The sequence below is a fragment of the Lagopus muta genome, chromosome 13, assembly GCF_023343835.1.
Source record: "Lagopus muta isolate bLagMut1 chromosome 13, bLagMut1 primary, whole genome shotgun sequence".
Classification (NCBI taxonomy): domain Eukaryota; kingdom Metazoa; phylum Chordata; class Aves; order Galliformes; family Phasianidae; genus Lagopus; species Lagopus muta.
The window spans coordinates 16,364,140-16,390,476 of record NC_064445.1 but is presented as its reverse complement, the minus strand read 5'-3'; the positions used below and the strand labels follow the sequence as shown (position 1 = coordinate 16,390,476).

General features: G+C 46.0%; 2 protein-coding genes across 5 annotated transcripts in view; one reads left to right on the top strand and one right to left on the bottom strand.

Annotated features, from left to right (window-relative positions):
* KIAA1210 (KIAA1210 ortholog) overlaps nucleotides 1-16,541 on the bottom strand; it is a 55,442-nt gene extending 38,901 nt beyond the window's left edge. For 3 of the 4 annotated variants that reach the window (XM_048959779.1, XM_048959780.1, XM_048959783.1), the window contains exon 1: nucleotides 3,191-3,372. In XM_048959779.1, coding sequence (XP_048815736.1) covers nucleotides 3,191-3,225 — 35 coding nt within the window. In that variant the 5' untranslated portion in view covers nucleotides 3,226-3,372. Of the gene's footprint in view, nucleotides 1-3,190; nucleotides 3,373-16,407 lie in introns of those variants that run through there. The other variant, XM_048959781.1, reaches the window with a different exon arrangement.
* A 4,390-nt stretch (nucleotides 16,542-20,931) lies between these two features.
* Nucleotides 20,932-26,281, top strand: PGRMC1 (progesterone receptor membrane component 1). Its single transcript, XM_048959806.1, has 3 exons — nucleotides 20,932-21,303; nucleotides 22,409-22,564; nucleotides 24,357-26,281. The coding sequence occupies exons 1-3, from the start codon at nucleotides 20,982-20,984 to the stop codon at nucleotides 24,455-24,457; spliced, it is 579 nt and encodes a 192-aa protein (XP_048815763.1). The 5' UTR covers nucleotides 20,932-20,981; the 3' UTR covers nucleotides 24,458-26,281.
* The last annotated feature ends 56 nt before the right edge of the window (nucleotides 26,282-26,337 follow it).

Here is a 26,337-nt window from a genome sequence, read left to right as displayed (position 1 = left end):
TATTAAGCACTGAGCTGAGCAACCCTTGTGAGCTGAAGACAAAATGCTCACCAGTGTCCAAATGCTGGTAAAGTGCCATGAACAGGAGCAAGCTCATAGGTTGCACATTGAAAGACTCCCAAGGGATTATAATGCCTGGGGAGTCTTCTGTTCAGTCCACCCTGTCTGACTTGGCCCCAGTGAAGAGAGCTCCCTGCTTTCCAAAAAGTACATCCCTCCTCCAGTTCTTTCCCTCCCCTACCCTCCACACAGCATTTCCTGAAACCAGGCACTGTCACCTCTGTCTGGAAATGAACAGCTTGAGAAATGCTCCACATCTTTAGCGTGTGCTAAAGAGCAGAGTGTGATGGGCAGTCTCCTGCCACAACCCCTCTGCAGTGATGTGGCTCCCAAAAGCGAGATGCTGCAGGAAGCAAATGAGCTGCTGACAGTTTGGAACTGCCCCACTCCCCACAGCGCCAAGCTGCTACTTGAGTAGCACTTGGTGGAGCTTTAAAGCACACCCAGTTCACTTGCAGCAATGCAGCAGCACCTAAGCTGAAAATAAACTTCACTTGATGGAATGGTCGTATCAGTCTACGCTGACAATGACTTTCACCTCAAACTACAAATATATTGACAATTTCCCAATGCATCCCTTGATCAAGAGCTCTTCCCAAATGCTGAACATGTCTTCAGGACAAGAGTGCACATTTTGCAGAATGTATTTTTCAGCACTTTTTGACAGTTTTGGACCAAAAGAAAGAAATGAATTATTCCACTGGAAGTGCAGAGCTTGGTGTGGCAGAACACACTCAAGCTGAAGCATGCCCATAATTCCAGGAGCGCTTGTGAAAGGCACCATGAAATCTCCAGTGACCACCTTAACTACAGACCAATTAAATATGTTTCCTTGGAGTCTGTTATAGGAGCTGGCTCTGAGCTGGCAGGCAAAGCCTTCAGCCAAACACTTTATATAACTTCTAACATGCTATATTTGTCTTCGGAAATTGGCAGTTTGCATTGACCATCAGTGAATCTTACTGTTCAAGCAAACGCATTTTTTCAGCTCATAATTATGTATCTGGCTAGTACCAATAACAGAAAGGCAGATATTAACAGATTCTTCTGCAGACCTTAGAAAACTGCATCATATCTGCTTAAAGCTGATTGACTTTTCCAGTAGCAGACCAGGACCAAGTACAGCATAGCTCTGCAACAAGGATGAGCCACAAGAGCTACAGACTTACTGCAGGAACAGTTTAAGATCAGCATTGGGGTTGCCAATGCTGGTTAAAGAGAAACAAGAAAGCAATCTGCAGTTTTTTTATTCAGCTGATTAAGATTGGTGCTGTAACATTACATTAGGATTTTTTAATTTTTTTTCTTAGGATGGCATCTCATCCAGGAGCATTAACAAAGCACAGGGGTGGGACTCAACACAGAACAACTGGCTCAGCCGCACATCACTGCTGTGCACAAAAGCGAAACGTGGGGCACTGAAGGCTGATGTGGCAGCAGCGCAGGAGACAGTGACCCAAAGCAGCTCTTAGAACAGCCCACGAGCCCCTGCTGGGTGCAGCAGCTCAGAGGAGCTCTTTCCCAGTGTCAGTGCTGGGTTTCAGTGCTGGAGCTCTGGGCTGCTTTGGCTAAATCGTTACTTGTGCATAAGCCAATTGCTTAAAACATAAAATGCATTTCATTCACAAAGCAAAGAAACTCCCACAGGTCCAACAACCACATGAGGATTTGGGAAGCTTCTCCTGTGACACATTCGATGCTGTCCAGAAGGACAAATACTTTGGGTGAAACTCAAAAGGAACTTAATCCACAATTAATCTCAGGCTCCAAACATCATTGTTGCTGAAATTAATGTCTGAGATTCGTTTTAACAGCCAATAACCACTGCCAAAGCTGCATGTAAATATGCAACGAGTACAAAGTATTAATAGTCACTAATCCACTTGGGAACACATCACAGGGCTGAGACAACAGGATGAGGAACATAATCTACACACATATCCAGTGTCAAAACCAAACTGAAGAATAACAAGCAAGAAGAAGAGAAAAAAAAATGCTGTCCTTTATGAACCAGGTAGATTTCCACAAGGAAGGAAGTGATCGTATGTCATACGAAAGAAGCTTCATCTGCTGCCCATCTTTTATAGGCTCTCCTTGCCTTTCACAACTGCATGCCCCCTCATTCCTAACGTAGACTTGCTTTCCAAATACTTACATCCCACTGTCACAAGTTTCAAAGGAGGAAAAGAGTCAGCATAGGATGGGAATGCTAACTGAAATCCAGAAAGAACTGGGAGACTTTGAAAATCCGTAGTTCAGCAGAGTAAAGTGAGACAGCTGGCATAAGGGATGCAGCCTTTAGGAGAGGTATGAAGAGGAGGAGGAGGAAGCTGTAAGCTTTACTTTTGAGCTGCTATCCAAGCCTTCATCCTTACCTTTAACTATCATCATTCATATCTTAAGCCTCAAGGTACAATTTTGCTTGCTTTTCACTGTTAATTTTCACTTTCTGTAATCCTATATTGTATGCAAAAGTAGAGCCCTCTACAGTCTGCTGGTGCAAATAATCATCAAAAACAACCCTCAGTTTTTGCAGCAGAAAATTTTCTTCCACTCCTTAGCAGGGAGAATGTCAGAGGAAAGAGAAAAGCTGTCTTCGTGGTGACTTAAAGCACCAACACTGATGTGCATTGTCCCATCCACTTCTCCCTCTGCAGCCCGCTCTGCAATCAAAAGAATTTCTTGCAAATCAAATCTCTCAGCAGGGTGGAATTACAGAACAAACCTCAGGTTAGATACACAAAAACATTTAATATCAGATTTCTAGTTGAGTATTTTTTAAAGCCAACGTGCATTTCTGTATTTCTTGTTATTTGTTAATACATGAACAGTGCAGCTAATTAATAAAGAACACTTTCCCATCACTACACCTGGACCACAAAAAATTCATTCCCTGTTCAGTGTTTGCTGCTGGACATGTATATCTGTGAAGGAAAAAGAAACAACTACTTCTCATCAAATTGGCATTTCAGTCATGACTTTTCCAATATTGACTTTTTGCACTTTGGTGCTCAGAAGGGCACTTCGGTCCCAGGGCAGGAGCACAGCGTGCAGCGCTGCTGCAGTACCAGAGAAGCAGAGCGTGAGCGTACCCACCGTGGTGCAGGGGAGGGCTCCGCATGGCACTTACTTCTCACTTCTCAGGCAGCTGTAGAATCCAGCCATGGTCCTTCGCAGAGGTGTGCAGGCATTTAATTCATCCTTACACACAGATGCTAGCACAAAGACTCGGCAGCGCTGTGCCCTGCTCACCGAGTGCCCACACGCACGCACAAGAAGGCAGCGTGCCGATGCAATTACTAGCCAGATAAAGTTCCTGATCTGAGGCCCTCAGACTCTGCTGAACCGGGTCCAAGGAGGGCTGTGCCTGCTCCATACATGGTTATGAATTGTTAACTCCCCCTTTCCCTGCCTCCTTCCAGCTCTTGGTGAGCACGGCATCCTAAGTGTCAAATACCATATGGCATTTGGTTCCGTCTCCCTGCGGGGCTAATGAGGGGACTGACTGTAATTAGGATATAAAGAAGCCCCAAAGAGATGATATCATTTTTGTTATTTTTTAAACGGGCTACAGAAAATACTCACACCATCACCACACAAACCTGCAGCCATTCTCCAGCACACAAAGGGTGCACAGGACCTTCCAGCACAGGCGTCAGCCCAACTCACTGTAAATCACAAGCGATTCTAATGTGCTGCTCCACACATTAACAGCCAAAACGACGTCCCTGCAGTACCGCAAGGCCAGGCGAGAAGCTCTGGAATTTCAAACAGCTACCATGTCTGTATTAGAAAAATCCTGCCCGGCAATGCCCACTGATGGCACACACAGCAGCTGTGCCTCACTGCCACTAGGAGACCCTCGTGGGTGCAGAAGAAGAACAGCTCTGGTTTAATGCTGGGAACATGTCCACAGCAGCTCTGTTCAGACAATGACCCAAGCCCAGGGTCAGCAGGGCTGCCCACACATCAGCATTATGCTGCATTAAGTCCATGCAGAACAGGTGCCCAACATTTTGGTTCGCCTGGGCAGCACTGAGTGAACAGAAACTGCCTTGGGCCACATACACAAAGGTCTCTCTGAAAGTAATGCCCCCCTATTTATTTCCATGGAAACTACAACTGATGCAAAGAGCACGATCACACCATTTCATAGAGCAAATTCTCAGCTACAAAACACTGTTTTTCATAAAGTCACCACTACTAGCTCTGCATTTTTGCCAGTGATGAGCAAGAGCCTGGATGCTGTGCTTGTCAAAACCTGCACCAGTGGAGATGCCTCACTGTCACTGTCACCACTGCTGAAACGCACCATCAGTGGATACCAGTGTCTAACGTGGATCATTTCTTCTAGAATATTAAGAGAAATATTTTAACACCTTTCCTGCAATAGAGACACAAAGTTTGAGAAATGTCCCCGTGGTGCACAGTCCCAGAACGGACTGCTGCAGCAGCTTCATAACAGTGCAGAACTGTGTAACCTATGAATTATGAACCTTTGAACACCATTTATTTTCTATAAAATCCCATACATAAAGGAAAGCTGTGACACAAACAATAAATGATATCAAGTGCAAGAGCTATCACTAACAAACTGAATCATATTCTCATCTAGCTTCCCAGCACAAGAGAAAACTTTCACAATGCCATCCACAGAAAAACTGCAAATCCAACCTGACCTGAAGAAGATGTGCTTCCTATTTGCAAAAGATGCAAAAATGCACTAGCACAAGTTGATTTTAGTTTTACTGCTGTCCTGAATTACTGTTTTTGTCACAATGATTCCAGTCCAAACTCTTCATCCTAATTATGAGCCAGCTACGAGCCTTAGCCTCCACCCACTGAGAAGCCCACAGAAAAAAAGTCAAACCCAAAACTTTGGTTGTAGGTTATCAACCACTGAGAAAGAGTTCAGGGAGATTACTGGGGAAACATTCTCACTGGTACAAAACTTCAGTCATGGGGTTGCATTTGAAATCTGCCCAGCATTTGGTTCAGAAACCGCTGCCAAAAGAAACATTTCTAGCAAGAAATGAAGGAAACCTCATCAGAAGTTCACATTTGTATTTAAAAGCAAGAAAGATCAAATGGCTTTCTAGGGGGAAGGCTCAATCCAACAGGCAGTGGAAGGGCGTAATCCTGATGGCTTTGGAAGAATTTCAGTTTTAACTAGCATAAAGTAAGGCCCTCATGATTCAGAAGATCATATTTTTTTAATAACACAAAGCAGATTCCTTGTCTGCTAACTACCTGAGATGGTTTGCCCTCAGAATGTTTCCTGTCATTGTTCTTTTGTCTTGCACGTGTTCGGTTTTTGTCTTGAAGTTACTTACTTGAATGTGCAAATCTTCATCTGTTGGTGCTCATGTAGGTCAAATGTAGTCTTGTTCCCAGGAGCTGGCAGATTCACCCACACGCACTGCACCACTTAGAAAGACCCTTTACTTTCCAAGAAGCACAGACTGGTAAACAGTCATTAAAAATAATTACCCCACCTCAGGATTTACTCCTTTTTATTCTCTATCTCCATATCAGTCTCCAAGCCACTTCATGGCACCGTTTCTTATTCGTGGCTCTGATTCTTCATCTCTTGCACAGCTCCAAGTAGCTACACGTGGAGCTTTCTGGGTAGAGATCCAAAACCTGTGATGTTGATAAATATCATGGCTCCAAGTCCACAGTGCAAGTAAGCAGTTACGTGATGCTTATACAGGTCATGCAGTCAAACAGGAGCCAGGCTGACATTAGCTCGTTCCTCGTCAAGTGCTAAATGAGTGGGCTGCTCTGCTGCCAGTTAATTAATAAAAGCTGTTTTCAGCTTGGTAAGTAGATGAACACCGAATAACCACAGAATACAGACTTTGGCGAACTAAAGATTGTTCTTTAAAGATAGGGGAGAGAGCAAGTTTAGACACCTGGAAGCTGAATCAGATCTGAATTTCCTCTAAAGTCTGTGGCTTAGCCTGACTGAAAAACAAACATTCTAGCCCGTTTCTGTTTGAAACAAGCATTCCCTTTGACTTCTTCCTACTCACTGCCACTGCTCCCCCCACAGCCCAATAACCTTACTATTCCCTCGATCACTGCACATCCTAATCTGCCTTCATCCTCTCTGTCTGTCTGCAGGTGGAATGAGTGCTCCAGATGGCCAGGTGCCCTTCCTCGGGGTGATGCAGAGGTAGCGGCAGTGCCTGTGAAGATTCCCAAGTTTCTTAATTTCTCCAAAGGGAAGGAGGAAGGCAAGTCTGAGCAAGGCCAGCGCCTCAATCATCGAGAAAGGTTGCACTAAGATATAATTCACAAAATCAGAGACTTAGCTGTTTCATGGGCAATTTCAACAAGAAAGACCTCTTCAAAGTAAGTAACCAACAGCAACTGGTAATCCAAAACAGGAAACTCAAAATAAGCTGAACACACTGGCCCGTTTCCACAGCCACTTCCTACACACACACACGTACACAGGGTGCACACCAGCAGCCCGACAGCAGAGGTGTTAGGAGCTACACACACAGCAAGCAATGCAAAATATGTTTCATGTCCAACAGATCTACTGCTTTTCTCACAGCCTCTTGCAGCTAAATCTCCAAGGGCAAACCGTGTCCTTACCTTCTGGGCTCTGAGACAGCAAACACTTCATGCTTCTCAAAAAGCCCACTCAAAGCTGGCTTGAGCAGCATCAGGACACGTGCACAGTGCAACACAGCAGGGAGGACCAGATGTCACGGGGTTTAAACACCTCATGATTCACCAACTGTTTTTAAACATCACTGTTAGACCATTTCTTAACCAATTTTCAGGAGACAGAAGTTTTCGGTGAATTTTTCAGCATGCAAGTGTAAGGGTAGGAAGAAAAATCCTATTGTAAACTGGCAGACCATAGCACAATCCCAGTGTATGTCAGTGTCTCTGCCTTGACTTCCTATTCACAAGGCACACGTTGGTCTCTCACTTCTAGCCCTCAGCCCGTACCAAAACTCAGCCTACTCCCCTTTCTCCCAGTCCCTAACAAGGTCATGCTTTGGCTGTGCTGCTCTGGTAGGCTTTGCTGCTGTGAAAAGCACAGCACCTGTCAAGTGAGAATTCAGTGAAAAAGTAACACAGTCAATGTCTGGACATGAAACAAGGTGTGTGGGGCAAATCCACAGGCCAGAGTCTAGCTCCCAGCTCTCCAGCTGCTATCATCAAGCGCTGGAACATAGGTTCATAGAAAAGAATCATAGAGCCATACAACCATAAAGGTTGGAAAAGACCTCCAAGATCATCCAGTCCAACCACCCACCTACCACCACTATTTCCCTACTAAACCATGTCCCTTAGTACCACATTTACACATTTCTTCAACACCTCCAGAGATGGTGACCCCACCACCTCCCAGGAAGCCCATTCTTTCAGAGAAGAATTTTTTCCCAACATCCAACTGGAGATTGAGAGCTTTCAGACTAGTTTTTATGCTGCATTTGATCTTGCCTCAGTACTTAGAAATCTGTGCCATTCCAACTGAACCAAACATGTTGAGCCCTTCCATCCACAATAACCTGCAACAAATCCGAAATCTAACTGCAATACTGCAGGTTGCTCTCCCCACACCACAGTGCTCTTTGCATTTGGCACATGGATCATTTAACCACGTGCTAGCATAAATGTGACCCTCAGGAGCACTTTTCCAACATAGAAACATGTTCATTTTTCTTACAAGTGAGATTATTGGGCTGGCAAATGGGCCTGGCTTGGGAATTTTCAGTGAAAATGCTGCAATACTCAAGAAACAACTGTCCACACATCACTGTTAAAAGCTGCACTATCAGAGCTTTAAGCAACTGGGTTGGAATCACCCACAGCATTCTGCAGAAAACAAAGAAGTGAAGATAAGAGGATTTCTGCCTTTCAGAGTTCAGACATTCATCTGTGATTAATATTAGAAGGAAAATGAGGGTCAAAGCCTATCTCCGAAAGTAGAGTGCAGCCAGGAGCCTCTAACTGTGCATTATACCAGCTTCTTATTAACGCATCTGAGCCTGAAGAATTTGCCACGATACTTGCTTTGGAGTCTGATTACTGTATGTGGATCTAATTGTGTCTGTTTTTACATTTTGTGTGCAGTGTCTGGGATTTGGGGGATTTTAGTGGTTGTTATTTCCTGCTGGAGGACTTGCTGCAAGATCCTTCAATAAAAAGAATATTGCAAAGACTGCAGCAATACATTTAGTCTCTGGTTCTAGTGTTTGGCAGTTCCAATTATGAATTGCTTCACAGTTTCTCACCAACATCTTCAATTCTGAGCAAGGAGCAAAGATTAACCTCAGTATGGTATATCCAGTGTATTACTGAATTTAAAATATGGCAAAAAAGATACCAGTACACTGCACCTCTCTTGCCTAGTCTGTGCCTCTTTTGTGTCTGCACAGTCAAACAGTCCCTTCCTGGATTATCTGGAGATGAAGGTCGGACCACGTGTCCTTTAAAAGGTAATTTCCCCCAGATTTGCAGCAGTATCACAGACGTGTGCTCACACTTCAGTGTCAGAAAATATCAATTGCCAAACAAACAATTACAGATGGAGGGAGGGGTGTTTGAGGGACATTTTACTAATTTGCAATTGATTTGCATGTAAAAATGCATTATTTATAGAGAAATTAAGGAGGCCCCTGTGTACATAGACAATATAGCAGGAAGTGCTGCCTCTCATGTCTCTGCTTTTTTTCCATCCAAGACCATAAATCTAAAATTTAACATTATAATGAGTTTGAATGAAAAGCAGATTTTTGTTACTTTTATTTTTTGACACAGAGGAAGATCTTGGTATTTCCTGCGAAAATACCAGCATGGTCAACATTTTCTATACTGGAAAACTGTGGTTCTTTTGTCTAAGTTTGGGTAGTGTGGAAGCTGAACAAAGGAGCTCTATTTCTACACGTTCTGACTTAGGAAAATACTCTGTTAAAAAACACGACGTTCCAACAACACGGCTTTTCCTCCTTGGAGTCCAGGCAGGCACCAATATGCACGACCATCTGGAAAGAAATGTGAGAACACGGTACGTAGCTTCAGGCGCATGGATCACTGCCTAGTCTGCGTGTCGAACATCAGAGGTAACAGCTACCGAGTCTAAACAAATATCCCGAGACGCCTTGAATAATGATTGGAGTTCTCTACACCCCATCCTTCCCAAATTCCCCTCTAGGGAGAGATGCAGTCAGTGTTCTTGCAACACACCGTGCACCCTTGGAGACGGATCAGACCTACGCTGCCAGCAACGCCTGTGCTGTGAATAAGCAATCAAGTTTAATGACTTCCCTGGATATTGGCTTCGCGCTGATGTAGGCCCACCTCTTTGACGGAATTACTCCTCATTTGTTTGCACAGGTATAATTAGGGACTCGCACATCTGGAAGAATGTTCTGAAGGCCATCAGCATCCTGAATTTCTACCGCCACTGAAATAAAGATTCAAAAGAGAAGGTCATCTCAGATGCCATCTCACGGGCTGAAGTAACAATACGGGAAATGACAGAAGCACAGCTCTGAGGAAAAGGCTGTCTGACTCCAGTGCCTGCAAACACAAGGCTAAAGATAAAGTGACCGTTAACGTTCAGAGAAGGGCAGTGAGGTCCCTGAACGTCCTGCCTGCAGGCTTTATTGCTCCAAAGGGAAATGAACAGAAAAATACGAGTTAGAACTGCATACTGCTGACATTTAACTCAGTAGGCAATGGTAACGTCTCTTTTCCTTTGTTAGCTTTCCTCTGCTTAAAGGCAGGCATACAGTATCTGTTTCATTTCACAAACTGCAAAACAAGTCGAAGGCACTGAGTAATAATAAATTTACTCCCACCACTTGGTATCTGCAAGATTAATCACAAGCGCCAGACCTGTGTCCCTCTGCACAGAATGCAGTCTTACTGCGGATACAGATGGGGAACTGAGGCAGAGCAATCCAGTGACTCTTCCAGAAACCACAAACCGAGACTGAACCCAAAGCTCCTGGTGCCTGGAACTGTGTTTTGGAGCCTTTTCCCATCCTCCCTCTCTCTGTAACGATGGTTAGAAAGACCCTACAAGAATAGGCACCCTATAAATATCTAAGATAACTTTAAGTTCACTAGCTAGGCTTCAGCTGTGGGAACTCCTACAGAATCACTGGCATCAAAAGGCTGAGTTAAACTAGAAATCAATTGCTCCACCTCACAACTTGGCCCAGCCTGCCCAGAGTTTGAAAATCATCACATAATAAAACATATCCCATATTGAGACAATGTTGCCAGAACAGTTCCATACCCCAGCAGAGTCCTGACACAGCAGCCTCACATATTTCTCAGATTCAAGTTCTGGGAATCTTTAAATATCCAGTTTGTTCCCAACTGTCTCTTACATATGCTGGAACTGTTCCCATCGTAATGGGAAGGGAAAAATACCAAATGATTAGATATCTACAAGCAGGAAATATGCTAATTGCAGAAGAATTTTACCTAAAACTGTTGAATGAATTACAGTTCTGAGTCACCAAGTCACTTAAACACATGCTTGAACTGGATCTCAGCTTGGTCCATCCCATTTCAAAGGGTACAACTACAGAGCTTAAGCAAGTGCTGAGCTGACGGGTCCACCTACTGCCACGGGAAGAGCAGTATCTGAAAAAGCTACTTGAGTCATGACAAATTGAAGTCCATCATCCTCCTTCTGCTCTACGAAGTGGTTTAGGAGATATGTACAGCTCTCCCAGGACAAATGCCACTATCCAGCCCCACCACTCTGGTTCACCTCACTGGCCCAGACACAACACACTTGAGATCCAACAGTGTTGGCTTTGGGTACCGACTTCTTGCTTCCATTTTGGCAGCTTCCATCCAGTGAAATACCAGCGAACACAAATCCCACTGGGACAAGGAGCACTTGTCACCCTGTGCCATGAGCTGAAAAGTCACCCATTTCTTCTGCTGGTTTTAGCAGCACCTACGTGAGAAGGCAAACACAGATCAGGCCATGAAACAGCTCCTGTGAGTACAGCACAGAGGCTAATGCACCAATACTGCCTGCAAGGGGACAAACTGAGGCACTGCCTGGACATAAGCCAGTGTGCAGCCTAAGGACAAGGCATGCTTGCTCTGCGCTCAGCTACCTTTGGACACAAATGCTAAGCAAGATCTCCATTTATTAAGGAATATTTATATATGATGTGAATTACAGACTAGATTGCCTTTAAAAGCAATGAAAGGTTGCTAAGAGAAGTTACAGGATGGATTTGAGTTGCTTTCTTGATTGCAGAACACCAAGACTGCATTATTTTCTCACAGTGGATGAGTTTTACTCTTTCACTAAGGCAACTGTAACCAAGTACAAATACTGCTGAGATTCTGGATATTTCCCCTAGGTTACATAAAGTTTTTCCACCATAAATTCATATGTAATTGCTAAAAATAATGAGATATGAGTAAAATAACCATAACAAATCCCAAGGGAATATCACTGAGCACTGCAGAGTGACTACTAGTCATCAGTAAAGCTGTTGACATGATGAAGCTTTTCCTCTGCTCAGAGGCTGCTACAAAACCAGCAGGTACGTCATCTCTGGAGAGTCCCACATACGTTTCGCATGCAAAATCCCCTGCACAGGGAAAGGGACTTTCACCACTCTTTGGGTGCTGCTTTGCTCCCCTTTTTCTCTTTCCTCTTAACACAATTTCACACTGCTTCTCATTAAAACCACAGCACATAACCCTTAGCATAGTCTGTGAGCTCAACAAATCAACTAAAGTAAGAACTTCAGTGATAAATGATAGCCTTTCCTTGACTCTGATTTCTTGCTTTAAGCTGATTTATTTTAAGAACCTTAACATTTTAATATATTTTCTTCCACAATAAAATATCACAGCATTAGGAGTTTAACATTCATCAAATCTTCAGACATCACTGTGGCAACAAAGCGATAATGCGCAAAGGCTGCATCCCCCCAAAAGGAAAGGACTTTAAAAAATCAGTGCTTAAAGAAGTCCATGTTGGTAGTTAACATTATACGTGTAGGCTGTTCACTGTGCTTCTGCTCACTCTATCATTACTGCTCCTGAACTCTTAAGAGTAAGCAAATCCACCACCCTGTGGTTTTGAAACACACTCTGAAGGGGAACGGCTGCAAGCTATGCCTCTTCCAAAGGACTGACAACTTTGAAACTGTACAGCTCTACACACCTGGAAATACCATCTTCCCTCGTGTATCTGCAAAGAAAGAACAAAGAATTCTGAAAGGAACTTCCACACAGCTGTTCTGAAATAGCAGCTGCAGGTGACTTTACTTTCCCAGTGCACGGGAGGTTTTCTATGCCCCATTCTCAATAACATCATCTTCCCATCTCCCTTTTTTTTAATCAAGATTTAAAGAGTCAGTTATATAAACCCACGAGCTGCCTCTGAGGTGCTAAATCATTTCCTGGCAGACTTAAATGAAACGCATTGCTTGAAACAGCAACAAAGTCAAGAAAGCATGCTAATACATATTCCCAGCTTTAGCATATTCCTGGATAAATATACTGTATATATGGGACTGCAGTTTAAATTTACATAGAAGCTCTTGGCCCATTTCTCAAATACCACATAAACCACACAGCCGGGCTGCCTCTCTTTCTCTCCCTCACCCTTTTGCTTCTCCCAGCTGAGCAGTGAAATCTATCACAGAAAACAGAAGGTAAATTCAGAGCTCAGAAATCCTGGCACCACTTTGACAGAAAACAGGTTGAGAGAATGCATCTTTTCTAAGCCTTCCCCTGCCCAGCACTTCCAGTACACCAGAAGATATGAATGGCTTTTTGAGTCACAGAGACAAGATTTATCCTGAGATGTGAAGAAGAGCCTCAGGTCCCTGTTACCTGGCTGCAGTCATGTGCAGCAAGTCAGCAAGGAACCTGAGAACAGTGCTGCTTTGCCTTGTACTGCAGGCCAGGGTGAGGAAATGTCCGCAGATGGCGTGGGACGGGCTGCAACTCCAAGTCTCTTAAGCTAGAAATGATTATGAATGATTATTTTTAAAAAGAGCATTGGCTCTCAAAAGAGCAAAGATTCAGCAAAGATTCAATGCGCAGCAGCCTGACCCATGTGTGCAATCCCTCCCATGCCACCCCATGGAATACAAAAATGGTCTTACCAAGCGTAGACTGGGAGAAAGCCTATGACAAGGTCAACTGCAAACTGCTGTGAAGTTTTCTGACAAATCATAGCAATTCTATTTAACAAATTTTCATATTTAATGGTGACAGCTTCTTCATGTCAGTGGAATTAAAAGCTGCTTGTTGGGCAGGAAGGGGAAGGGGCTGGAACAGCAGGTGACAATCCAACGCACAGCAGCGAAAGCGCGAGAAGCTGTGCAACTCCTGGCCTACCATTTGGCTGAGGTTAGCTCGACTTCTAAGCAAAGCAAAGTAAAATCATGAGCTCTAACCTCTGTTTCACCTTACAGATGTTTAAGGAACAATTTACAGAGGAGCTGTGAAATCAGATCCTCATTACTTCCTACAGTCTTAAGTGCTTTGAGGAGTGCAGTCACCCCAAATTCAACCCCCCTGAGTCAGCAAAACTATGCAACAAGTGGGTATTTTGGAAATAACATTTGGCACTCCCTTCGTGTTCAGTTTCTGAACCACTGCAGGTCCTGTTTCAAGATTTGGAGCTGTGTATTTGGGCTTTTTTGCCTGGCTTTGCTTTGTTAGTTGGTCAGAAGATTTAGCATCTTGCATGACCATTTCTCTGTGTGAGCTATGATGAAGAGATCGCATGAGATTATGGGGAAACCGCAGTAGTTGGCAACAATGATGGAGGAATATAAGTTGAAATGATCCTTGTTAACACCATCAGCTGCAAATCTTAGCATTTGCTGCTTGCCAAAGAGGTGGTTTCAAGTTCTGACCTGCAGTACTCCTTCCATTGCACATACAAGATGTCAACCGAAGATATGGAGATAAGGCCCTCCAGATGGAGAGAAATGCACACAGCTTTATGCTTAAGCAACAGACTGAGCTTAAATGGGCTGAAGAATAGGCAGCCCTCTTGAAACTTATCTGAGGGAATGACAGGGACAGGACTGCATTTCCACTAAAACCAACATCAAAGTAACAAAGTCTCATGATGTTACTGAATTAATTTAGAAGAAACTGATGAAATTCAGATGGCATCTATGGCGTTGGCATGGCTTTTGAAAGCTATTTTAGACTTTCATAGGATGTGTGTGCATCTGCGTACGCATGACTCAACATGATTCTGGTGGCATTCCAATAAAGTCAAGCCACTGCAGCTCGAGACCGGGCCACATCCAGAGCTCACTAAAAACAGTGAGAGTCCCTGCACCGAGAGCAGCTCCCCAAATCATCACCTGTCGTTGCAGACTGCAGCAGGGACGGCAGTCACAGGGCTCTGTCCTCTGCCTGACTTATGACACAGCTGGGTGCTTACGTTACGTAACTAAAGATATTGAGAACAACCACACCACATCCACTGTCCGCAGTACAAACATGAGGATTACTGCAAATCCTCAGGGGGGAAAAATAATTCAACTCCCTAGTTGGCCACACCAACGTGTGCTTTCTTTTCATTTATACAGTTTTCATAGAAATAAATACATACATAGGAACAGATCTCTTCAGCAGTATCGAATGCAATAAGCTTTCTGGTCAAAGTCGTAGTGGATTTTAGCAGAGATCAGGCAGTACGGATTAAAGACATGTTTGCTGGCATTAAATGTTTTAGACTCTCTCCCATGTACACAAAGTGTTGTTCGCCGAGTGCTCATTTTCCCAGCTGTTAAAAAACAAGGGACACCTCAACCCTTCCTCAGCACTTACACACGATCCCAGTACCTGCATGCACAGATAGGGCTTCCTTGTGAAACATTCTAAATAACCAGTGGACTCTACACACATTTATTTGGATTTTAACTAAATAGCCCTGTACGAAGCGGTGCTTGGACCGAGCTGAACTTCTCACTTCTTCTCTGACCACCATCCAGCTTCTCCTGTGAAAATAAAATGTAGCTGCGCTGCTGCCTGCAGCACTGGGACTGGTAAATTAAACCACACTGCCAGCGGAGGCAAACATTAATTCTGAAACAGGACACTTCGTAAGACATCAAACTTAACTTTTTGGTTGAGTTTGTGCTTAGCGGCAGCAGGAAAGACTGAAGAAAAGTCTACAGAAGTAACTGCTTCCCAAATGTCCAGATACAGCCAAAACCTGTGCTGTGGGTTCCGAGGGACAGTTTCGAGTCATCAGATCTGCACTGGGCATATCTCCATGCTGTTGGTCACAGCAATCCGAGACATTCTGGTTTCAGAAAGCTCCCATCAAATCGCAAGCAAGGAACGTAAGTGAAACAAGTATTCTAATTCCAGTGCTTTTTAGGAAACTCAGAAATTTGATTTTGGCTCACATAAGTTGGCTTTGCATAGTAGTGAAAGCACACAGTACAGGTACATAGCTGAATGTTTTATAGCAGCAAGACACGTATTTGTATTTCTCATCACAAATCCACAAAGGTGCTGGAATCCTAATTGTCATTAAATATGTTGTGTGAGAGCAAAACAAATAGAAAACTCACATTCGTGAAGCTGTTAAGAACAGAGTGCTCTTATACTTGGCTTTCGAGGGCTGTTTTAAGTGCTCCCAGCAGTATTCTTTAAGCCACCTCCATCAAATCCTCCAAAGTATCAAAAGGACGAGGCAAAGCAGAAAAGAGCGGCAGAAACAGTAACCGCAAGGAATGGGAACACGCGCGCCCTTTCCAAACCCCGACTGCAGGGCTGAAGTCTCTCGGCCTGCACCGGAGGGCTCTGACGGGTGCCGGGGTTTGCGGGAGGGCTGCCCAGGCTCGGCATCCCGCAGGACGTGGCCGGAGGACGCGGGCAGGCAAGGCTCTGGGAGGCGCTGCCCAGGCAGGAGCTGGAGCAGAGCGGAGAGCCCGCAAGCGGTTCGATGGGGTCGGCGACGCTCCGCTCGCACCGCCCGCGGCTCGGTAGCTCGACCGGAGCCCCGACTCGAGCCCCTCCTACCGGCACAAGAGCTGTATCACACACAATTCGCTAAAGACGCGCGATTGCGCTTTTGCTCCCGACACGCGGCTGTCTGTGAGTTCGTGCTCCTAACAGCAAAAGGACCATCAGGGACCCGGCGGCTGCCCGCGCATCTTTCGGCTGCTCCCTTCGCCGCTCTCACCGCGTCCCCGCCGCGGCCCGGCTCCCGCACCTCGCGGCTCCCGCTCCCCCGGTCCCGGGGCGGCACTCGTGCGGGACACGGCCGGCAGTGCCGGAGCGACGCAGGGGGCAAAAACCAAGCCCCGTTCGCACCGATCAGTGCGACGAGTCCGGCGAACCCACCTAAGTCAGACGGCTGCTCGGAGGCATCGGGAACAGAGGTCCGATCCCGAAGGGCTGCGGGTTCACGCGGACGCCGGACCCCGCGCTCCAAAGGCGGCGCGGCGGCAGCGACGCGTACACAGCCCTCCTCGGGAACGCGCCCGGCCCCGCCACGAGCACCCGCCCCGCCGCCCCGCCGCCGCACTCACCCGCCGCTCCGCAGCCCCGCGGCGGCCCCTCCCCGCGGCGCCGGGCTCCGAGTGCGCTCCTCGGGGACGGGACGGGGTGACGCCCCCGGTGCGGTGCGGCGTCGTGCTTCTGGATGCCCCGCGGCCCCCGCTCCTCCCGCAACGCTTCCCGCACGTGTGCCGGGTTCGGGTGCCGCCGGGTGCTGCTCGGCTGCCCGAGCTGCGGTCAAAGCGAGCGAAGATGTAAGTAAGCTCTGCAACAGGTAGAAATGTGGCTCGTGTTTGGAAGGGTACCGAATGAAACTGAGCACCTAGGTGATTTGGGGAACAAGCAAGTGGGACTGCTTCCACAGGTCCGTCTTCCTACTGCTGCTTTCTTTTTCAGCCACCCTCCCCTCACCTGTGCCACTGAACGAAAGGCAATGAAAGCTCTGTTATATGAAAGCAATGAGCACTGTTTGAAGCAGAAATGTCACTCATGCTGAGATGAGAATCTGTTCCTATCTTGTGTTCCTGTAAGTAACACACTACATCAAAGCTCTGCCATCCTGCTTCACTGCTGCATCCCTTCTTCTGAAGTTGACCCTACTAATGCTGGAGCTGATTGTCAGTGTACAGTGATGGAGTCTGCCCTGCTGTGTGGTAAACTTGGCACTCCAGCAGAGCTGAGAGAACTGGTCTGATGTCAGTGATACAGTGCTGGGAACAGGCAGCTCATGCCCCAGAAGGGCCAAGCGACCATCTCCAGAGGGAGTGAAAGTTGGTCCTCGTAAAGGCCGTGTGCACACAGCACTTCTCTAACCAGCAGAGGGAGTATTTCCTGCTCCCCCTGAGAAATAACAGCAAGATTGATTTGCCTCAGTCTGTGAATGGGCTGTTTCTTTCGTGTCATCCAGCTGTTTTCTATACAGAAATTCTTCCTGGCTCATCTGAGCTCTAAGCAAATCCAAGGAGTTACTTTCAGGAAGTCAGGGATTGTATTTACTCCGTCACTGTCCTGCACTGTGCTTTCTAGGGATACCAAGACTGTTACGTTGCAAGAATCGCACCGTCCCGCATTTTCCTTTCTCCTCCCTCTTCCAAAGCGCACACAGCTTGTCAGGCTGCCCAGCTTGTTTTTGACACTGGCTGCCTTTCAAAACGAGGAGCCCAGATTGAGAATTCACACCTAGAACTTTTCCTATGGTTCAAAGACAACGAGACGTCTCCAAACCCTCGCACAGTCACCGCAGACGCCCTTCCTCCCCTCCCAGTCACCACCAGCCCTGTTTGGCACAAAGGAATGGAAAGCCAGCATCCTGGCAGCAAACGCAGAGGCGATGCTACCAGGGGGAGGTTGGAGTGGCAAGCTCCAGCAGGCTTTTCCTTCTGAGCGGTCTGTCTGTCCAATGCCCCTTCCTGACACGTTTTCTAAAATTTGGTTACAATAAGTGAATAAATAAATCCCATCTGGAGCTGTTTTGTGCTGCAGGTATTTAGGCATGTATGTCCAGGAATGATGGGACCTTGAGAGCTTTCAGCCTGCTGCCAAGTTCACGGAGCAGAGTTCTTCCTTGCAGCACGGAGCTGGATGACAGTTAGAAAAATAAACTGTAACGTGATGGAGCTTTTTAAAATGTCCATCAGAAAGATGGTGTGTGCTTCTGATCTGAGGGCTAGACACAACTCGGGGCATTCCTAGGCCAGGTGCCAGCTCTCTGCACCTGGAACAGACCTGCTCTAGAGACAGCTTAATCTAAAGTCTGCAGCCAACACGGAGGGCATGTTTGGCCAACTGGAGCTCTGAGATGAGGGAGGGATTCTGTTTCCTTGGCACAGGTTGGTACCAGTCAGTAAGAGAAGAGTGAGATTACAGCTCCTTGACATTCTTTTCTTTTTCCTCGTCAGAAAGTTTTATAAAGATTTATACTGGGTATTTAAAAAAAAAAGAAGAAAGCAGGAATACTTAGAAACAGTTTGACCCGCTTTGATTTGTAAGGATATGAAATCTATCTGAGTTCCAATGCCATTTTCTTCAATTCATTCTCTTCTTCAACAAGGAGAACTCCTTCATCAGCCCTTCTCGTGGATTCTGCTGTTAAGCATGGCTTCGAGGAGGAAAAGATTGTTGTCTATAGAATGGCAAGAAGTGACTGTGGGAGCACAGCTAAATTAGCTGGTGCCGACTCAGTTCTGCCCAGAACCTCAGTTCCATTTAAATGCACTGCCAAACAAGGGTGCTACTGGCAAATGTGTAACAAGGGACTCATGAATGTAGGTAATTCCAAGTGATGTATCATCATCTTTTTAAATGTGCATTTATTTCTAAGTATCTGTTCTCATTTTTCCCCAGAGAAGACACATCTCAATACATTTGGATATGACAGAAAGTTAAGAAAAAAAGAGGAGCGTAAAGTTAAGTCACTTAACTTGTGGTGCCAGTGTTTATGTGGGAGATAACTTGAGATTTTATCAATCTTGGCCCTCCTTTATCTAAGAATGAACTGCCCTTGCATGGTTTCTCTGGGATACTGGGCACAAACAGAGCTTATTTTTCCTCCCTCCAGTGTCTTAGCTCATGGTCAAATTCCAGGCTGGGTTATTTTGGTGTTTGGGTTTCTCTTGAACAAAATGGAAGCAAGGAAAGAAAGATATCCCAATAGTTTTCTCTTCTTCCATCTAGTTCTCTAACATGTAATATCAGCACAACAAAATCTAATAGCATCTCAATACCTGCATTGAGCAGAACTGAGCACCATCAAGGCAATACAGCCCCTCATTTCAATAATTCCAAAGCTCAGAAGATTTATCCAGTGTCCCAAACAGGATCGAAACCCAAACCTGCCTCATTACCAACCACAGATCTCAGTATTGGATCGATGAAACAACACATTTTCTTCTCCCAGCTCCACAGCAGATGGGAACAAAAGCCAGCACCCACCGATGAAGATCAACTCCATGTGCTGATCGATAGAGCATGGAATTTCCCAAGCCAGGCAGCAGGTGGAACCAAACCCCACACCTTGAGGGGCAGAGCCAAGTGCTGAACACCTCAGAGCTCAGAGACAGAACTCCCAAACATCTCCAAGCAGCTGGAAGAGCAGGTTATCAGGAGTAGTCAACATGGATTGACCTAGGGGGAATCATATTTGAACACCCTGGTAGCCTTCTATGATGTCATCACTGGCTGGGAAGATGGAGGCAGAGCAGTGGATGCTGCATACCTTGACTTCAGCAAGGTATTTGACACTGTCTCCCACAGCAACCTTGTAACGAAGCTCATGAAGTGCGGGATAGAGGAGCAGACAGTGAGATGGGTTGAGAACTTGCTGACTGGCAGAGCTCAGAGAGTTGTGATCAGCAGCACAAAGTCTGGTTGGAGGCCTGTTTTTAGTGGTGTTCTGCAGGGGTTGGTGTGGGGTCCAGTCTTGTTCAGCATCTCCATCAGTGACCTGGAGGAAGGGATAGAGTCCCCCCTCAGCAGTTTTGCTGATGATACAAAGCTGGGAGGAGTGGCTGACACACCTGAGGGCTGTGCTGCCATTCAGCGAGACCTGGACAGGCTGGAGAGCTGGGCAGAGAGGAACCTGACGAGGTTCAACAGGAGCAAGTGTAGAGTCTTGTACTTGGGGAGGAATCGCTGCACACATCAGCATAAGGCAGGGCGTGATCTGCTGGAAAGGTGGTGCAGCCTCCTTCTATAGAGATATTCCAGACCCATCCGGATGCCCACCTGTGCTACCTGCTGCTTTAGCGGGGGCTTGGACTCGATGATCTCCAGAGGTCCCTTCCGACCCCGGCCATTCTGTGTAAAGAACAGCCCCGGTGGGTCACAGAGCTGCAGTTGCTTCTGACAGTGAGAAATAGGCAGTGCGTTGACTGGCTCTGCACCCAGTGCCCCACGGACCGGCTCCCACCTGCGCTGAGGGCAAAAGGACACTGACCGGGCAGGAATTTATGTTCTTCTGGACTGGTGGTGAGGACACCGTTTACACAAATGCTCAGACCCAAAACAGCCCACGGAGGGGCAGGTGATAGCTCTGCCGTGCGTGAGCCCAGAATTAATCAGATGAAGACGTCAGTACTTATCAGTACTTATCTTTCACTTTATTCGGCTATTATCTCCAGTGACAAAAAGACTGAACAGAGCAGCCGACAAATGGCACGTTATAAAATTATAACATCATAACATCGCAGCCGCTGCTCTGCGGTTTTGTTGCGGAGGAGCCCGAACCTGCCCCCCCCCTCAGCCCGCCGCGCGGGGCGCAGCATGGCGGCGCTCCCCTCGTGCCATCGCCGCGCTCACAGCGCCCCCTGCCGGCCGGAGCGCCGCCTCCTCCCGCCTCCCGCCCCTCGGCCGCCTCCCGCCCCGCCCCGCCCCGGCCCGCCCCGCCCCGCAGCTCGCCGTGCCGGAGCGCAGCCGAACCGATGGCCGCCGAGGAGCCGGCGATGGCGGGCGAAGAGGCGGCGGCGAGCGAGGGGGGCGGCCTGCTGCTGGAGATCGTGGGCTCGCCGCTCAACCTGAGTCTGCTGGGCCTCTGCCTCTTCCTGCTCTACCAGATCCTGCGGGGCGAGCGGCCCGAGGCGCAGCCGGGCGAGGCGGGTCCGGCTCCGCTGCCCAAGATGAAGCGCCGCGACTTCACGCTGGAGCAGCTGCGGCCCTACGACGGTGTGCGCGACCCGCGCATCCTCATGGCCGTCAACGGGAAGGTGTTCGACGTGACCCGCGCCAGCAAGTTCTACGGGCCGGGTAAGGGGCGGGCGGCGGGGCTGGGCTCGGGGCTGAGTCGGAGATGTCGCAACGCGCTGCCCCTGGGAGCTCCTCCGCACCCCGCGTTGCGCCGAGCCGCACTGCCGGCCCCGCGCTCCCGGGGCGGACGTGGCATCCTCGGAGCTGGTTGTGCGCTGCTCTGTTGCATAATGTTTGTCTTAAAGAAATACGTAGCGAGACGGGTTGAGCTATCTCTGTCAGGGGGCAGAGATTGATCGCGCCGGGCTTCTAGCAGAGGGCTCCGAGGGAGAAACCGCGCTGTTCCGCCTAGCTAGCGGGGTTCAACCTGCACTTCTGTGTCTGCGCGAGCTGAACGCCGCGAGGTTCATGGCCGTGCCTTAGATGTGCCCTTTCTGGACAGTGTGAAATGTGAGCGGCTCGTCGCAGGGTGCGGCCAGCTGGTTTTCTTTTGTGAGGAAAGGTGAGATCCTTCTTGAGGAGCGCAGCAAACAGGCGTGCAAGGCGGCAGGCAGGTTAGAGTTCACAGCGCTCCTGCAATCTGCACTACGAACTCGCAGTGTCCAGTTGCAACATGTTTGTCATGCGAGTTAATCAGTAAGGGCGTGTAGCAAGAGCCTGTTTGATAAGGAATCCCCGATCTGCTGCGAACTGCACGCTTTGGTCATCTTGTATTTTAACAGGTATCTCTTCCACATTAGTAATGTCCAGCATTTGCTGCACATTTTCAGTCAAGTTTTTATCCTTCCAGCCCTTGAAGTCCAGAGCATCTCTTACAAACACTCTGTTTCGCCTCAGACTTGCAAACCTGCCCTTTGTTCCACTTTCTGAGGGCACTTTGTGTGCTGATTCCCTCCCTCTTGCTGTGCTCCACACACTGTTGCCTGGTTGACTGAAGTTCCAACAGACTCAGTATTTCTCCACGTCTTATTGTCTTATTTCTTGTTCTCTTCCTCCGTTTTTCTTTATTGGCAAGCAGAATAAAGTCTGAAAACATTCCAGGAATTTGAGTTCCTCAGAACAGGGCAGGAACTCGTAATCTATTTCAATTGGGGGCTGTAATCTTCGAAGATCCCACAGCATCAGTTACTGCTGTAGTAACAGTGCTTACGTTTTTATTTTGAAGATGGCCCGTATGGGATTTTTGCTGGGAGAGATGCATCCCGAGGTCTTGCCACTTTCTGCCTGGATAAGGAGGCTCTGAAGGATGACTATGACGACCTCTCTGATCTCAACGCTACACAGCAAGAGACCTTGAGGGACTGGGAGTCACAATTCACTTGTAAGTAATTGTAAACTATTGACAAATAAGTGGCTAACCAGCGTGTAATCAGGGAAGCAGCAGTGAAAGGGCTGTTGCCAATTTGAAGCACCAGTCCGGAAGCTTACTTTGAGTTAGCTTGAGTTTATAGTTTAAGTTTATAATTCTAACTGATAAACTTAAGTTTATCAATTAGAATTTCTGTTATTCAAAAAACGATGAGAGATGTCAGGTTTTCCCTGTGTTCTCCCTCTTTCCCTCCCTCCCTCCGTCTTACAGAACAGTGAACTGGATGGAAACACTCATGTCATAGGACAAATGTGTAAGACCATCTAAAAAGTTATCAGGAATTAGGAGTAAGGAACATGCCTCTGATACAATAAAGATACCATCTATAAAGGCAATTAATTAGCTTTGAAGCTTTGAAAAATGAAGTCCCATTCAGCTTCTCAGAAGTAACATTTGAATTATTGCTTCTTGGCATTTTTTATTTTGAGTTTTGAGTTTTGAAGGCTGTTTGAACCAAGCCTTCGCCCTTCTGAGCTCTTGGTACAGCTCTGAACGCTAAGTAAATTATTCTGCATTGCCTTGATGGTGACTTTCTCAGATCTGTGCAGAACTGTCCAGCTAACTTCTGATGATCAGACAAATGCTATCTCTGGCCATTACCTTGCCAGCGATAGTCAGAGCAGCAAAGGAAAAGGCAACTTGCACTCTTGGTGTATTTGTTGTAAAATTAACAGAAGGAAGTCATTATCGTAGTTGCCCTGTGTTCTCTGTGCTTTGGTAGTGTTGGTTCTTAAGGTGCAATTCCAACGTGTTCCAACTTGTTACTCAAAAAGAACTTCCAGCCAGAGTTTTAAGGAGATTGCTGTGCTGACCTCGTACTGTGCTGGCAGGGACTTCCCTTCACGTAATGCCATTAGTCTCAGTCTTGACCTGGCACACCCCCTACTATTTTGACTCTGTCTTAATCAAGTCTGTTAAAGGTTGTTTTACGATGCCAACAGCTGTGTTCCAGAAAATAGAACTATGCCACCAAATTTCTAACCTAACCCAGTGTTCAAATCTACCATTCCAAGAGTCAAACAGTAGGACCGTCAGTAAACTGTGCCCTGTTTGCTGTGCTTCTAGTAAATGTGACAATTAGTTGCTTTAAATTCCTATTATAATAACAATGCCAGTACGAAATGCCGACTATAAGAGGTATCTTCTGCTTTGAAATTGACAGGTGGGCAACATATTGTTCTCAGTTCTTAGATATTTTTTTACCTGTTCAAAAAAGGGCACAAAGCAGAAGCTTATTAGCTGCGTAACCAGTCAGTAGGTCTGTCTTTATCTCAGGAGAAAGGATCTCTTTGCAGCCCTGTTGGGTACAGGCAGCATACATCACAAGAAGTTTAAGTTACCTGTATTTGTGTAACTAAAATATTCCACCAACACCATTAGTTCAAAAACTAGCTTTGGCATGGCGAGAGAAATAATGCAATCCACGATTCTGCTTCTTTACCTGGATGAGTTCCCTCCTTTTACACATCTACATTCACCATCTTCTGGCTCAGCCAACAGGACAGCTGTATCTCATAAACTTTGGCGTTTCTTTCACTTGTTAGAACATTAACAGCAGTTCAGGTACTTTATTTAGGCTTTTTTCTTTTTCTTCTCTCCCCTGTTTGCAACACAGAGTTCAGATGTGTTTCTTTACAATTAGGCACATTTTGTTAAATTAGGAAACCAATATGAGTTACAAAAAGTACATTTTCATGGCAGAATAATGACTCGATTTTTACTTTCATTTGTTTCCAATTTTCAGTTAAGTATCACCACGTTGGTAAGCTGCTGAAGGACGGGGAGGAACCCACTGTATACTCTGATGAAGAAGAAAAAGATACCCAAGATGCAAAGAAAAAGTAGAATGCAGTGAGGAACAGTCTATTTTTGTATCTTAAAGGATCATTTGTAACATTCCACTTCTGTTTCACAAGTTGCAGCAGCAACAATGCATACAAAAGGTCCAGAATTACAATGAATTATGTTTCTCCTAAGCTTCCTCTTCAAATTCAGCAGTAAACTAGTACAGGTCTAATATCTGTCTTCCTCTGAAAGTGCATAATAGGAAGTATGCACCAAAAATGTCTGTGCAAAAGTAGACTGCAACTTTGGCAATAAAGGACTATTACTCTTTTTATTCTTTCACTATTAGGGTTGAAATCCAGACCTTTTCACTAACAACCTAACACTGTAGGCACAAGCATGAGAGTTAAGTCACAGAATCTGTGTGTAACAGATTCCACTGAATTTGATTAGTGTTGGCTTCTGCAGGATCTGGGCCTTGCACTGCAATCCCTTTAGAAAAGGGACTCTTTGTCCACATACTCATTTGTGGTGCAATATAATTCAGCATTATGTCAAATAATTTGGCTTTTTAGGAGCTAAACGGGGCCTTACAGATGAAACAACTGCTTTAAAAAAGCCAAGAGTTTTTGAGAAGTTAAATCACTTTTAGATACTTAGAAAATAAATAAGGACTGAAGAATACTTGATGTATTCAGTCACACAGAAGCATTAATATTCTTTGTTTACTTCTGAAGCACCTCTTAAGTGTTACTTAGATACTGACTGTAACTGAACATCCTTAAAAACTAGGTTCACTGTGAAGCATGACTTGGCAGGACTATCATTTGTTCACTTCTCTTCTTAGAAAAGCTCTTCAAAGAATTGTAATAAAATGAAATTAAACCAGGAAAAGCAGCTAGTGATGATTTTTAGGCCTAAAGGAAGACTTGCTGGTGTGTCATGATTAACAAGTGCTCTGTACAAGCAATTTAACTAGCAGAAAAACGATTGTGGTCAAGGTAACTCATGCAAGTTCCCTGTACAAAATAAATAATGTGGTGTAAGCCATTTCCATGTCAAGGCTTTGCTTTGGAATGTTGCTGCTAAAAGAAATGGCAGAATCTCATGCACAACCAGCAATAGACCTGACCATTGATGGCTTTTATCTTGTTCGCTCTCTTAATCTGTCCACAATTACTGGGTTTGCTCCATCCATGTCATCCAGTCTCCTACCAAAATGGGCTGGATGCGTGGATTTGACTAAGGAAAAATGGGAATGTGCTCCTTCATCATCCAAAATATATCTTCAAAATTTAATAGAAATTTTAAGGAGGTAACTGATGATTTGCTGATCTCTTAGAAATGTGCTGCCTTGTCCAGGTGGTTCTGCGTGGGTGCCGAGGGCTGCAGTTCCCATTATTTGGTTGTTCTGGTTTCACTCTTCTGCTGAGTTGTTTCCAATTGGGAACCTGACCAAAATGGTGAGCACAGTCCTGAGTGGGACGCTACAAAGTAGGCAACATTGTTCAGAAGTGGAGTGTATTGTGCAGCAGGAGCTTTCATAAACAAGGTGACACTACATGTTCAAGTGCCTGACACCAACTGCAGTGACAACCAATGACTCTCCATCAGTCCTAACACAGCCATGGGCTTTTTCCCTGTCACTTACACTGGGCTTTCAAACGAGCAGTGCAGTTGTTTGAGCCAGATTGCTTGTATAGAGTTACTGTGTGAACTACCTAATGAAGGTCTAGAGACAAATGAAAGTCTTGTCATGACCTTTGTGTTGCTGTTTTATTTTTAGAAACATTTATACTCTCTGCAAACTACTTCTAATGGTTTACCTCAAATCAGAAATGTGCTTTTATCTGTTTAAGGCAGAAAATAAAAGTCTTGCTTAAGGGTGGTGTTTCTTTTTATTTACTGCAATTGAAATTGATGGTTAATCGCCCCCAGCG